The following is a 14,667-nucleotide window of genomic DNA, read 5'->3' as shown; positions in this document are numbered from 1 at the left end:
TGCAAAAACATTGGTTCCACATGTATGTTTATTTATCGGACAGTTTCCAAATATGACATGCATTCCTATAATACAATGTAAATGATCAAAAGAACACTGATATGTTTCCTCACTGACATCTTTGATATGTGAAATTCTATACCTCTCTCATTTTGTATTTCCTGCAATTTCAGAAATTTGGCGCTTCTTTTTATAAAAGGATTCTAAGTGGGATTTCCTTTGTTTTGTTTTTCTTTGTTTTTGAGACACTATATAGTTCTGGCTGACCTGGAACTTGTTACTTAGAACATGCTGGCCTCAAACTCAACAGAGCTCTCCTTGCCTCTGCCTCCTGAGCACTAAGATTAAAGGTTTGTGTCACCATGCTTAGCCCAGAGTAATGTCTTTTATTTTCAACACTCTGGACTAGCATTGTTCAAATAATTCAATGGTCTTAGTTTGGTTTTCTATTTCTATGGAGAGATACCATGACTACAACTACTGTTAAAGAGGAAAACATTTTATCAGTGCTAACTTACAGTTCCAGAGGTTTAGTCCTTTATTTTCATGACAGGACATGGTGGTTTACAGCAGATGTGGCACTGGAGAGGTAGCTGGGAGTTCTACATCATGATCAGCAGATAGCAGAGGTGACTGTGTGCCATACCAGGTGTATCTTGAGCATATAAGACCTCAAACCCCATCTCCATGGTGGCATACTTCCTCCAACAAGGCCACACCTCCTAATAGTACAACTCCCAATGGGTTAAGCGATCAAACACAAGAGTCTGTGGGAACCATACCTATTCAAACCACCACACGAAGGCACAGGGATAATTTTAAATTTTCTTTTGGCAGCACTAAGAAGTAAATGTAAACCAGCAATGTCAATGTAATAATGACTCAATCTTTGGTATATAAAATGCTTCCTCTAATGTAGAGTCACTGCAAGAATGGCTAACGTAGAAAGTGTTTGTTTTAACACATTCTTTCAAATCTGGCTTGTGTATTATGCTCATGCTGTAGCTCAGTTCAAATTCATTGTGTTTCAAGTGACTTGTAGAACTACATGCTGGGGCTGCCTCATTGCAAGGTATTGTTTCAACTATGACATCAATTTGTAGGATGTGAATTGTAAGAAACATTATACCCCTTGGGCATGGAGCCCATTTCTATAATTTCAACTACTCAGGAAGTTGAGACAGGAAGATGGCAAGTTTGAGGTATTTCTGGTATATTTCAAAGCTCTCAGGCATTAATGAGATCCTGTCTCAAATAAAAACTTAAAGTGAATAAAGTGCTTATGATACAGATTAGAAATAGGGCAAAAGCCTAGTTCTAAGACCTGAATCTAATCCTCATTACAAACAAAGCTGAAAGCTCTTTGTATTACTTTGTGTGGCTGTTTAACCATTCAAGACTAGTGCATATAGTCTAGATGGAATAATTCAATTGAAATCTTTCGTGGAATATCCATTGATTGTCCACAATCACGTGTTTTACTCATAGGGGAGCTACAGGTGACTGACGTAACAATTATGTTCCCAGAATGCCAACTTCCAGTAGTCCTGTGACCTGGGATTTCCTTCTGTGAGGAAAGCCTTGTGGCTATGAACTGTGTGATCAAATATTGTAATGCAGTTTATCAGTTAAGGAGTTCACATTGAATCTACCATCCTGAACCAGTCTAGAATAGGACAAATGTAGTTACCTAAATATTTTTATTTAAACAGTGTCCTAAAAGGGCAATGGCATTATGTCACCTCATTATGAGGAATCAGTTCGGATATACTTTATTTTCAACAAGTTAAACCACCTCGGTGTAGTGTGTCTTTTGGTCTCCTAACTGTCATGTCTTTCAGTGATGTGGAATAATATTTACATTTCATTTTGAAAAGTAAAATTTAAAGTGTTAATGAACAGGCTTGTCTGGGTCATAAAACCATCAGTGGTGATGTCCTTGAAAAGCTTCACTTTCCTAGAAGTTACTTCAGCTGCATTTAGTTTGATTCAAAATTGGGGCTCATTAATGGAATTGGAATGTTCTGTATAAAAAATGCATGGCTGTCATGTGATTGATTGCCATAGGTGACTAAATAGACAGTTGCTACAGTAGCATGATGATTTGATGAAATGTCGGAGCCAGTGATCTGCCAGAGCCAGTGATCTGCCAGTCATCACTTCCCAGCGCCAAACTGTTAAATAGGGGATGTGAAGTGTCCCTGTGGCTACTGCATTCTATCAAATGCTCTCATGTCAAATAATGGCATTTTTTATAAGTATACACTATCTATGAAATGCTACACAATGTCAGGTCTTCTAGACTGTTCCCTTTAGTGAGTTTTGTTAAGCATGTTGAAGGTTACAGTTTCTGGGATTCTGTGTAATCTTAATCCCAGGGTTTAACAATTTATTTGTGCTTAACATGAGAAGTGAGACTTCATTCAGGAGATCATTTTATAAACCTTTCATGTTTTTCTCATTTATTTTCAATTTCCTCACTCGCAGTCTCTAATCTTTCCCTAAAATTAGCCCATTATTTGTTTGCTCTTAATCCTACTCTCCTGTGTATGCAGACTGTAAGCTTTGAGGTATTTTTTAATGTTGATAAATAGAATTTAATAAGCTGAACATTATTCAAGCATATCTATTTTTGTCTTTTTTTTTCTTTCAAACATAGCATGTGAGTTTCTGTCCCCTGGCCTTTTAATCTGTAATTATTATGCTCAAGATGGGTTGTTTCAATTATGTGTGCATTAGATTCTTAATCAATTTTTAACTCTTGAGCATCTTCACTATTTAAATGAGTCCATAAAAAAATCTGTTCAATTAATTTTGGAATAAATTGTCATTGAGTACTTACATGTTAAACAGTTGACCTTGTATAGTGACTTAACTGAAGACTTTAATCTTTATGTAAAATGCTCTAATTATATTTCATTTGCTTTTCAATCTTTCTGTCTACCTCAAAAGACTTTAGAGTCCTTAGATTTTAATATTTTTTTTTCAGAAACTCATATAAACATTTCACATGGCGTTCTGCTAAGATATGTCAACAAATTCCTTGGCCATTTTCAATGACAGAGTACCCCAGTCTGTTTGCCTTGCTATCAGGTTTTTTTCTAGTGTCTTTCACATCAGGAAAGGCTTACTCTGTTCCTATATAGGTTTTCTGTTGACGTGTTATTAGCCACAGGAAAGCTTTCTTTGGAAATCTAGATTCACATAATCCTCAGTTTATTGGCACACCTGGTGAATTGTTTCTGCTGGGTCTTCCATGCTAACTGCAAGCTCACTGGGTTCCGGGGACTGTTTTGTCTTATTGCTCACGAAGGACTCTAAGGTGTGGTGCCTTTTCATGCTTGCACCTAGTGGTTGTGTCAGTTTCACACCTGAAAGGAATATCTGTGTCAGCTAATGCCTTCTTGATGGGTACTCACCCTTCATAGGTGTTGTTAATCTTCTCATTCTCCCGATCACTTCCAATTGTGAAATTATCTCAAATAACTTTAGTTCCTTGGAGTGCTGGGGAAGTGTCAGCTGTGATTAATTTGGCTGCCACTTCCTCATTCAGGATTTTGTAAACATTTCTTTCTGGATTTCTTCTTTGACCTCTTCATTATTCTGGAGTGTGTTGTTTAATCTCTGTGAATTTATGTAATTTCTAGAGATTCCTTTGCTGCTAGTGTCCAGCTTTGTTTCACTGTGGTCAGATAGGATGCATGAAATTATTTCAGTTCTTCTGTGCTTGCTGAGATTTGTTTAGAACTCAGTGTGTAGTCTGTTTTAAAGACTGCCCTGTGGGTTTTGGAGTGGAATGTGCATTCTTTGGTGCTCAGACGGAATGTTCTATAGATATCTGTAGTTAGAGCCACTGGATCTGTGATGTCATTTAATGTGGATGTTTCTCTGTTTATATATTTATTTTTGTCCTAATGTTCTGTCTGTTGGAGAAGGGGTAAAATTGAAGACAACTACTATGACTAAGTTGTGTTCATTTGTATCTTGAAGTCCGGAAGTATGTTTTTTTTATAAAACTGTGTGTTCCACTATTTGGTACATGTTAGTTTCTGATTGAAATGTCTTTTTGGTTAACTGTTGTCTTGGTTGGAACAGAGTGTCCTTTATCTCTTCTGATTAATTTAGGTTTAAGGTCAGGTAGTAAGACAGTGTACCTACTTGTTGACTGGCCTCATTTCTTGGGATTCTTTTTTCCATCCTTTCACTTTAAGATGGGCCCTTGTCCTTGAAGGTAAGATGAGTTGGCTGTCAACAAAAAAAAAAAAAAAAAAAAAAAAAAAAAAATGATGGGTGTTGTTTTTTAAAACCATTGAAGTAACCCATGTCTTTTGATGGGTAACTTGAGGCCACTAATATTTAAAGTCATCATGGAATGTCATGCAAGTATTGATTGCTGTCATTTTTACTGTTGTTATTTGACTTTTTTTGTTGTTTGTGTTCTTAGTCCTAGTTTGTGTTTCAGGATTTACAGTTTCATTTATTCACTTTCCTTCTCTCTTGGCTATGCCCATTCTCTCATTCCATTTATTGTTACCAGTAGTCTAAGTAAGGCTGGTTAAGTGGACATGAATTCTTTCAGCTTAATTATCTCATAGAGAAATTTTATTCCTCCTTCTACTCTGCCAAGTAGTTTAACTGGGTACAGTAGTCTGGGTTCCCATCCATGGGGTGTTCTGGGATGTATCTGCTAGCTGTACAAAGTTCTTAGGTGACAGTCATGAAACTAAGCCTAAAAAACATGCAAACTCCCAGCATAAGGCAACAGTCCTTCAGTGTGATGAAGTAGGCACACAACCTGTGCATCAACAACAATCAGGGTTTTGTTTTGATTGTAGGCCTTTGAAAATGAACACAACTGACACTTGTGCTGTTATGTTCAACTGCAAATAATTGGTATGAAGCAAAAAACACTAATAATCTAGTCAAAGTAATATCACAGATCAGCTGTGTCAGTAATTTGAACACTGTGCTATTTATGGTGCCCACCACTATGTGCCAGGCACCAATGGAGATGCAATCCAAGTATGCTGTGACATTATGGTACCCACTGTGTGCCAGTCACTGACAGAAATGTAATCTGAGCACTGTGCCATTCATGGCACCTATGCTGTGCCAGGCTCTGATGTAGATGTATAGGAATGCTGTGGTGTGATTTTAACCTTCTTTTTTCCTAGACTATTACAGGCTTGGAGGGGAAGCATATAAACAACCATGCATACTATGTGTTGGAAAATGTAATGACTGTGACACTGGGTTCCCTGAGCCTTCCTTTTGTTCCTGAGAGCTAAGTGTGAGGGTATGAAACAGGAAAGGCTTCTTCAAGGAAATAATAACTAAGTTGGCAAGTGAAGTCAAGGAGGATATCCTCAAGTACATGTAGGGAAGTGATGTCTGTATTCATAGACAAGCGTAAATATAAATCACATTGGCAATGTGCCACTCTCTGCTGGCAGCAAAACATAGATGTGATTATGATTCATAGATTTTATTCAACCCTTGACTCAAAACTAGTTTCTTCAGTGAAATTGCTAGTGATTGTAGCCATCATTTTGTTCTAAATATCTCTTAATTTATTGCCTCAAACTTTTCACATATTTTCTAAAAATGTGAACAATCAGCATGTAGACAGATATAATTCATACAAAAGGCACCAAACTACACTTTGAAAATGCAGATAGAGAACAAAAATATTTAGTTACAATTAAATGAATACAAAGTATTGAAAACATTATTATTAAAATCACAAGGAAATTGCTGCTTGTGATTTAATTGTGATAACTTTCCACCATATTTCTACATGTAGCAATAATATATTGAGCACAATAAACAGATGAATTACCAAAGCAAGTTTAATTTTATTTGAATCTTATATAATCCAGCGATAATAGATGGAAAAAAAGTAGAGGACACTAATATCAAAGTAGAGAATACTAAATGTGCATACATGGGAGTGAGGAGATGGCTCAGCAGTTACAGGGCTTGTGCAATCATGAAGATCAGACTGTGGATGCCAGTATCTATATCACAGTTCAGGCATTAAACACAAACCTATAATCCCAGCTTTGATGAGTAGAGACCAGTCTTTCTACCCTCCAGTCTGATGCAGAAAACACAAGCCTTGACTCAAAGGAATAGGTAGAGGGTAATAAGGATAACCCACACCCTTGTTTGCCTCCATGAGCATCCACAGTCATATGCACCCAGGCACATGTGCCTACTACATACACACATACACACCAATATTTTAAAAGTAAACTTAAAAGAATTTGAATATTTTAGAAGCATTTGTAGTTTCCCTAGCAGTTTGAAATTTGAAATAGAACAGTGTATAAAAGCTGGGAATGATAAAAAAACAAAAAACTTATTTATGCGTTTAAACTAAACCGATCACCTCTGCTATTCTTCAGAATTAGTTGACACAAGCTGTGTTTGCATCTAGGTTTGGCAACATTACAGCTATTTTTTTTAATGAAGTTTGACAAATCTTCTACTCTTATTCAGTCATTGCTATTGGGTAAAATGGTGTGTTTTCTCTATCATATAGATGTATTGTCTTGTGCACTGCCATGTAATTTTTGACAAAGTGCATAGTATTATAATAAAAGGATATTTCAGTTAAGCATAAATTTGGTATTTCTAAAATATCTTGAATCATGTTGAGATGGGGAACAATACTTTATTCATTTTTTCATTTCCTCATGGTCTATCTTGTTCTGAACAAATATGAGACATCTTCAAGAGGTGCATATAAGAAAAGAGATTGAGTCAGGACATTGGGGTAAAGTAGTAGGAGTAGGAAACAGGATTCTGTAGAGGATAGCATAGGCTACATTTTGCTAGAAATAAATCACAAATTTGGCTCTACTTTCTGTAGTACGTAATGCAAAGGAGAAACATTTTCTCTTCATTTTAGAATGTCTAGCTATCATCCAGAGCTAATCACCCAGTTCAGAAGCTTCAAAGATATGTTTCCACCATTGAGAACAAACAGGTTGCCCCAATTGTACATCCCTCAGTTTTGTAAAGAGTAACAAATATATGTAGCTCAAAACACCCAAATATTGAGACCCCGTCTTAGGAAGTTCTTCAGTGAGTTCAGTGTGGTTGTTATCAGCCTGTGCCCTGTGATTGGACCCAGGAGGTTCACAAACATAATGACTCTTTGTATGTAGATGCTACTGAATTTGAGTCTGGATTACCTAATTTCATCCTCTGTCAAGTGTGTGATAAGTGTTGAATGCAGAAATGGAGTGCTAACAATCAAGATCTGACTACTGAATTTTAAACAATCGACAGACACAGATAATAGACCAACACACAAGGTGTTAGGTCTCTATTCTCCATTCCCACCACTGTTCAGTGAGAGCTCAGTGTTACAGGTCAGATCACACTCATCAGCCTCACAGCCTTTGAAGTGCTTCAGCACTTTTCATCTCCATGGTTACTATTTAAGATACCTGAAAGTTGCATGGGGAAGAGACTGGGTTCTAAATAAAATCACTAGGACTCAAGAGAATTGCAACATTTTTAAAAAAGACATCATGAGTATAAGACTGTGCTTCCCATAGTAAAAAGAATTGTTTTATTTATCCAAATTTCATAAGACACATAGAAAATCTGAAGTACCAGTACTAAAGTTCTGTTGTGTACTTTTTCATGTGTAACTTGAAAGACCGTTCTAGGGATTTGGCATTATTATTGTAACACACTATTAACTTCAACACTCTCCTTTGACATCTTCATGTATGTAAATATAAATTTGAACATCAATTACAGAATTCAAGTTTAGACTGCTCTAAAAAGGAGACCCCACATAAAACATTGGGTTGGATGTGTTGGCCTTTCACATAAAGTGAATTAGATTGCTGGATATCAAAATGAGTTACACTTCATATGATTTGTAAGGCTACTAGCAGTGAGATCAAGCCCAGTTTCTGGTGCTGAGCTGGCTTTTGGAAACCTGTTCCCCATGCTGGATTACCTCCCAGCCTTAACACATGGGGAGGAGCACTGACTTGCATCAACTTGATGTTCCCTGCTTTGCTCAAGCCCATAAGAGGCCTGCCTCTTTCTGAATGGAAGAGGAAGAATGGCTGGGGAAGGGAGTAGATAGGAAATGGGAGGGAGTACTGGGAGGAAAGGAGGGGGGAACTGCAGTTGGTAATTTTTTAAATTTTTAAAAATTAATTTAAATAAAATGAAAAAGAAAATATTCTCTTGTAATAAAAATTTTGTGTAATTGATTCCAGTTAATTTTTTTCTTGAAAATATTATATACTGTCATTAAATTTTTGGTTAGTTAAACACAGCTTATCACTGGTCACCAGGGAAGGTTCGTGACATTTTAGAGATTTCCAGCTAACCATTAGATTCAGATAGGGTTTACGGGACTACCCACTTATGACAATGAACAGTTTATGGTTCTGTGACACAAAAATTACTGTGACACAAATGAAACTACTTTTGTTTATTACAGTATTTTATCTTCTGCCACAGATTCCTCTCCTATTACTGTGATAAAATATTCTGACAGAAGCCACTTAAGGGAGAAGGGGCTTATTCTTACTCACAGTTTAAGGTACAGCCCATTATGACTAGAAAGCTAAGGTGGCAGGGGTTTGAATCAGCTAGTCACGTGACTCATCAGTGTTGAGTAGTGAATGCATGCTGCTGCACAGCTCCCTGTCTCTGCATATACCTCCAGGACACACGCAGGGAAGGTTCATCCACAGGGAGTGAGTCTTCCCTCTGCGATCTGCACAATCAGATGATACTCCTTAGAGTATCATCTCAGAGGCTCAGAGGGCCATCTTCAGGTGTTTCTACATTCTGTCAAGTTGACCACACTCTCCAGTTCCCTGAAAATATATGTTCTTCCTTTGGTGTATTACAATTGCCTGAGGACCAAATGTTAGTAACTAATTTCTCAGCAGTATGTTTCAAACTTAGTGAAATAATTGATCATTTGGAAGACATGAATATCATTAAAGCTATTTTTCATGTCTCAAGTACTAACTTTGATGAGTAAGTTAAATATTTGAATATTAATGAAATATAGTTGTTGATTATGAATTTTAAATTAAGGAACAATGAAATTATATATCAGTCTCTCAAGAGATTGTCTAAATTATAAAGTTGTGCTCATTAAGATATTAAACATTTTTCATAATCAATAAACTGTTGCTACATAAAATGTTTTGAAATATGAATGAGAATTGAGCAAGGCTAATGCCACCTACTTTTTTTCTCCTCTCACTTTCAGTCATGATTTCATTGGAGAATTTACAACAAGCTATCGGGAACTTTCCAGAGGACAGTCACAATTCAATGTCTATGAGGTAAGAGGCATTTGGCTTTACCTCCTGTGGTGTAAGCAGTTTTTGCTTTGCACTGTTTTGCGTTCAAAAGATACTTGCCAAAGATTAAATGAGAACATGCAAGTGCATGTGTATGTGTGATAATATATACACAAATACATTTATAATCTTTACATTTGTTAAGTCAATTTATTCCTTCAATATTCTTTTACTTATTTCTTTAATTAAATGATTGTTTTAGATAACATATTAATGGAGGTATTTATAAAGCAGATGAAGCCTAGTGAATATGGATTGTTGAGGGGTGGCAAAACCTTCCTCTTGTCCGAGTGAAAATGTTGAAAGTGATGGGAGATGTCATTCTGTAAATGTTTCTCATGCTGGTTAATGAATAAAGCACTGTTGGCCAATAGTTGAAAGGAAGATAGGAGGGACTAGGAGACAAGGAGGAAATAGGAAGTAGTAAGGAGGGGTCAAGATGGAGAGTCTGGAGAAAGCAGTATGCTGGCCGGCTCCCCAATAAGAGAAATACATAGATCAGCAGAAATGGGTTAATACTTAAGACAGAGCTAGCCGATAAGAAACAAGTAACCAGGCCTACAGCATTATATCAAATACAGAGTCTCTGTGTGTTAATTGGGGCTGGCGCGGTGGCAGGATAAGACCAGCGGCGGGAGGAAAAACCGTATTCCTTACATGAAAGTGTATGAAGAACCTTTCAACCATAGTTTTCTGCTCCACTGCTGCTTGAGAGGGCTTCCCTATAGAGACCTCCTACCAAGATTAGCTACACCCTCCTCCTTGTTCACTTTATACCATCAACTTGTCTCCTTGATTCTGATGTATAAAATGATGTGCTGAGGTCTATGGGTTGCTGCTGTGGTTGGTGAGCTCCATCAAAGCAGCATCCATCCTCCCTTTCATCCCAGCCTTTGTGTATTTCTGTCTCTGTGTGTGTCCTTTTCTCCATTCATTCATTGCTCCAGTTAGGTTAATCCCCAAAGCCCTGTAGTGCTACAGGCAATTGGTTCTGTTTTATTCTTGCTCTTAAGTCACAAGGCCTATTGATTTTGAGCTTTTAATATTTGCCTAGGAAGATTTTTTTCTTACATAGTTTTAATTTACTTTTAAGTATATGTATCTCTCTCTCTCTCTCTCTCTCTCTCTCTGTGTGTGTGTGTGTGTGTGTGTGTGTGTGTGTGTGTGTGAGTGTGTGTGTGTGTGTGCATGTGCCTGCAGAGGTCAGATCCCCAGCAGTTGGGGATACAGGTGGTTGTCAGCTGCCTTATGTGAGTGTTTGGACCAGAACCTATATCCTTTAGAAAAGCAGCAATACTCTTAACCACTAAGTCATCCCTGGAAGCCATTTTTCATTTTTAAAGTTAAAAATAAAATTAGCATCATTTTCCCCCTTTATGTTTCCTCTATCTAATCCCTCTCATATGTATTAATCCTTACTCTCTCCAAAATCTGTAATGTTTGGCCTCTTTTTCTTTAATTTTTGGTGCGTGTGTGTGTGTGTGTGTGTGTGTGTGTGTGTGTGTGTGTGTGTGTGTATGTGTGTGTTCCTGAATATATAAATACCATCTTCAAAATCTGTATAATGTTATTTGTATGTAGATATGTTAAGATATGTTACTTGTATGTAGATATGTAGATACTATGTGTTATGGCATTTTATATCCCATTGGTGTCCTCTTATCTGGTAAGACTATTTCTCTTGCTGTCTGCATTCCTTCATTGCCTGTAGTTCTTTGTGTAAGGTTGATGCTTTGGAAGACCTTGCCACTTTGTGTTAGCATGTCCCCTGATGTCATCCCTGTTTATGTCTTGGGGAATGTTTTCTTCTTTTATATACAAATCCTAACCTGTTGTGCTTCAACTGCTATGCTTTGCTCCCTATATACCGCTAATCAACCATTTCCTAATCAGAGAAAGAATTATTCATTTTTTCTGTTATTGGCACAGCATTATACCAGTGAACTATGATGTGCATAGTGTTCCTCAGCACCTTAGGTAGAGATTGAGGGCCCTACATAGTCACTGAAGAAACCCATATACACCACACATGCTGGAATTGCGTCAGCCACCAAATCTGGGATATAAACACTGTGGACCCTTGATCACCCTTATCTGAACATCCTCTATACATTTTCAAAAATTTAATGCATATAAGTGACAAAAGGGTATAACTCAGTATTTAGTGGATGGTGACACCTCTTCGCCACCAGGGTGACTTCCGTAAAGAATGGAGGATTCACTAGGTTTGTATTCCACTCATACTTTGTTCATTCATTCATTCATTCATTCATTGGCTGATTAAAGTTTTTTCATTATTCTGCATTCTATGTTCTTTACTGGGCTTGGCATCCCTCTGGGCACACAGAGATGCATGAAATTTCTGTGTGTGATAGCAAGACAGGCATAGTGTCATTTGTTTGTGCTTGGAACAGATAGTGTACAGATTGACCTATGAAATTATAGAGGCTGAACTGAGCCCAAGAAAGATCCCAGCCACAGACAAAGAAGGAATAATACTCTTTCCTACTAAAAATTTTCAAAGAGAGGATATTAAGACTATATAGGCAATGAAAGTAGCATCAGATATTCTGTGCACATATAAGTGCTTAGCCTGAATATGACAATCGATGAGATGACAAAGAAGCTAAATAGGGATTTTTCTTATTAAATGTCCTGGAGGGATGTCGGTGCCATTAGTTCAAAGTAAATATTTTCTTCTTTAATAAACATTATCATTAGGAATCAGGCTGAAGGGAGTTAAACATAATGCATTGTGCAGTTTTAAGATGTCAGTGGACATCTGGGCATGGCAACACACAGCAGTAATCCCAGTCCCAAGAACAGATAAAAGGAAGGGGCAATTTATCCTCTCATTAGCTACTTCCTACAGAAGGGGGATTCCAGTGAGAGGCAAATAGGCTCTGTCCCCAGGATCTGAGGGGATAGGTTGGGTTGACTTCTTGTCGCAGGAGGAGGACTTTAACTTGATCAGCTGCAGTGAGTCCTATTAACACCATCATGTACTCCTGGAGAAACTTTGGTTACAAAGTGAAACAGAGATAACCTAGGACAGTGATGGTGGAGCCAGAAAAGAAGTGGGAGGGACAGAGAGGAGCTGTGAGAGGGATGGGTGTACATACATAGGACAAGGGAAAAATTCCTATTGGGTCTTGAAGAGCTGAGGGTATTTGTCAGGGGTGAGCAGGGCCAGAATGGGAAAGATGCTAATTGAGTTGTTAAGTTGGAGGAGAGAAATGTCTCATCACTTAGGATTGTGGAAATAGCAGGCAATAGTAAGAGGCTGGGGAAATTAGCACTGTCTTGGTAGGTCTGTTATGGATATAGGACCTGGAAAGGGGTAGGTGTAAGGATGTAGCATGAGAGCAGTGTGGATACATAGTAATGAGGGGGTGAGGCAGGCAAGTAATGCTGGACCTTAGTGGGCAGTCAGGCCCAACAATTGATTAATTGGAACAGGACCCCTTTAAGAACTGATGATTCCTGATTAAGATGAGTTACTGGCTCTCTTGTGTGGAGATTAAGGGAAGAGCAGAGTCCAGAGAATGATCAGGATGGGATTTGTACCAAGTGGAGAGGATATTTTACTTTGAGTAAAAAATGGAACATCATCCTAACAGAAGTAAAGTTAGGGTGGCAGTGTATAAAGCCAAGGATTATATGTTGTACAGTGAGGTAAAAGAACGCTGCTAGACAGGTCCTCAGGCCCATTTCTTGGGACAATTGTCTATGCCACTCTCTCCACTAAGTGCACCAACTGACAGGGAGATGGGCCAGAGGCTGTTAGTCATCTATGACACAGGACATATTGCTACACATTTAGCAATGTCAGGCCACAGCATTTATCAGCACAGTTCAGTAGATGAGAGCATGGCATAGCTGGGGTTTCTCTTTGGAGATTCTTGAGGCTGAAATCAAAATGTTGTTTGACCATATTTCTGAGCTAACAAGGTTGTAGCAGAATTTTGTTTCTTGTTAGTATGACACTGAAGTTCCTGATTCTACTGGCTGCAAAAAGGAGCCTCTGTTTGGTTCTCAGACTGCCCATATTCTTTGTCATGGTGTCCTCCACTCTAAAAGCCAGCAATAGGTCTTCTGGGTTGAATATCCTAACACTTGGGATCTGTGACTTCAGGAAGAGCCCAGTTGCTTTTAAAGCTTCATTTGATTAGGTATATTCCACCCCCCCCCAAATAACTATTCTCCATCTTCCTGTTCTTCCTTACCTATCTCCTTTCCTTTGTCCTCTGTTTTCTCTCTCATCCCATCTGGTTTTTCTCCTCTCATCGCTTCATGTCTCCTCTCCTCAATGTCCCTTTCCTGCTTGTCCCTTCCTCCCTCCTTTCCTTTCTTCCATGTAGGACATTGAACCCAGGGCCTCATAAATGCTTGGCACCATTGAGCCACAATCCCATTCCCTATCCTAATCTTAAAATTAATTGTGCTGTGCAATTTATAACAGGATCACAGGAAGAAAGTACACATCAATATTCCTGAGGATTATGTAGAATATACACACCACGAGGTAGGAATGATGAAGATTTTTAGAGAGAACCATAGAATTCCTTCCATCTTGGGAGCCTGGAAAGTCATTTCTGGTTCTTGAAGAACAAATCATTCAATAAAGTTAGTTGTTTTTTTAGACTTCTGAGAGGTCATAAAAGAACTTCACTAGTGATTTGAATCTTTGCTCTAGGAACATCTCACACAAATTATCTACAATTGAACACTTCATAGCTCCTTGGACATTTATTCAGTTTCCAGGTTAAAAAAACAACAAACAAAAGACAAAACAACAAAAAACCCTGGTGCTGGGACTGCAGAGGCATGCTGATGATGCTGATTAAGACACAATATAAGCTAGAATCTGGAGCTACAGTTTCTACTTTTAAGCTGCTATGTGGCCAGGGGATGAGTGTGAAAAGGAGATAAACCAATTGCTTGCTGTTGACCACAGTGGCTAAGGTGACTTATATTCAGTGTCTGGTACTCATATGTACACCTAGGGCAATGACCCACAATGTATTAAGCCAGAGTCTGGTTGTTGACATTGGCTAATGCTAAGCCTGAAGGAATAATGTTTTCTAGAGGACATTATGGGCTAAATGCAAGGGTTATCTTTAAAGTTTCTACATAGACATCTAGATAGGGACTGGGTATGCTTTGGGACATTTAGTTCTTCCCAGCATCTTCTAAGTTCTAAGATCACTTTGAGGCCTGAAATGGGAACTCCCAAGTCTCAGGTCTCTGAAAGTATCTACCACTTCTTGGGGAAGGAGGCAAGTCTGAGTTTCGTGATGGTCATTCATCA

At 38.1% G+C, this 14,667-nt stretch overlaps 1 protein-coding gene across 1 annotated transcript in view; it reads left to right on the top strand.

The window, feature by feature from the left end:
* Positions 1-14,667, top strand: part of Cpne8 (copine 8) — a 180,782-nt gene that overhangs the window by 110,994 nt on the left and 55,121 nt on the right. The window contains exon 11 of the mRNA XM_051189672.1: positions 9,263-9,338. Within this exon, the coding sequence (XP_051045629.1) occupies positions 9,263-9,338 (76 nt within the window). The remainder of the gene's footprint in view (positions 1-9,262; positions 9,339-14,667) is intronic.

Source organism: Phodopus roborovskii, unplaced genomic scaffold (genome assembly GCF_943737965.1).
Source record: "Phodopus roborovskii unplaced genomic scaffold, PHOROB, whole genome shotgun sequence".
In the NCBI taxonomy this organism is placed as follows: domain Eukaryota; kingdom Metazoa; phylum Chordata; class Mammalia; order Rodentia; family Cricetidae; genus Phodopus; species Phodopus roborovskii.
The sequence above is the reverse complement of the archived record's forward strand: the minus strand, read 5'-3'. Positions and strand labels throughout refer to the sequence as shown.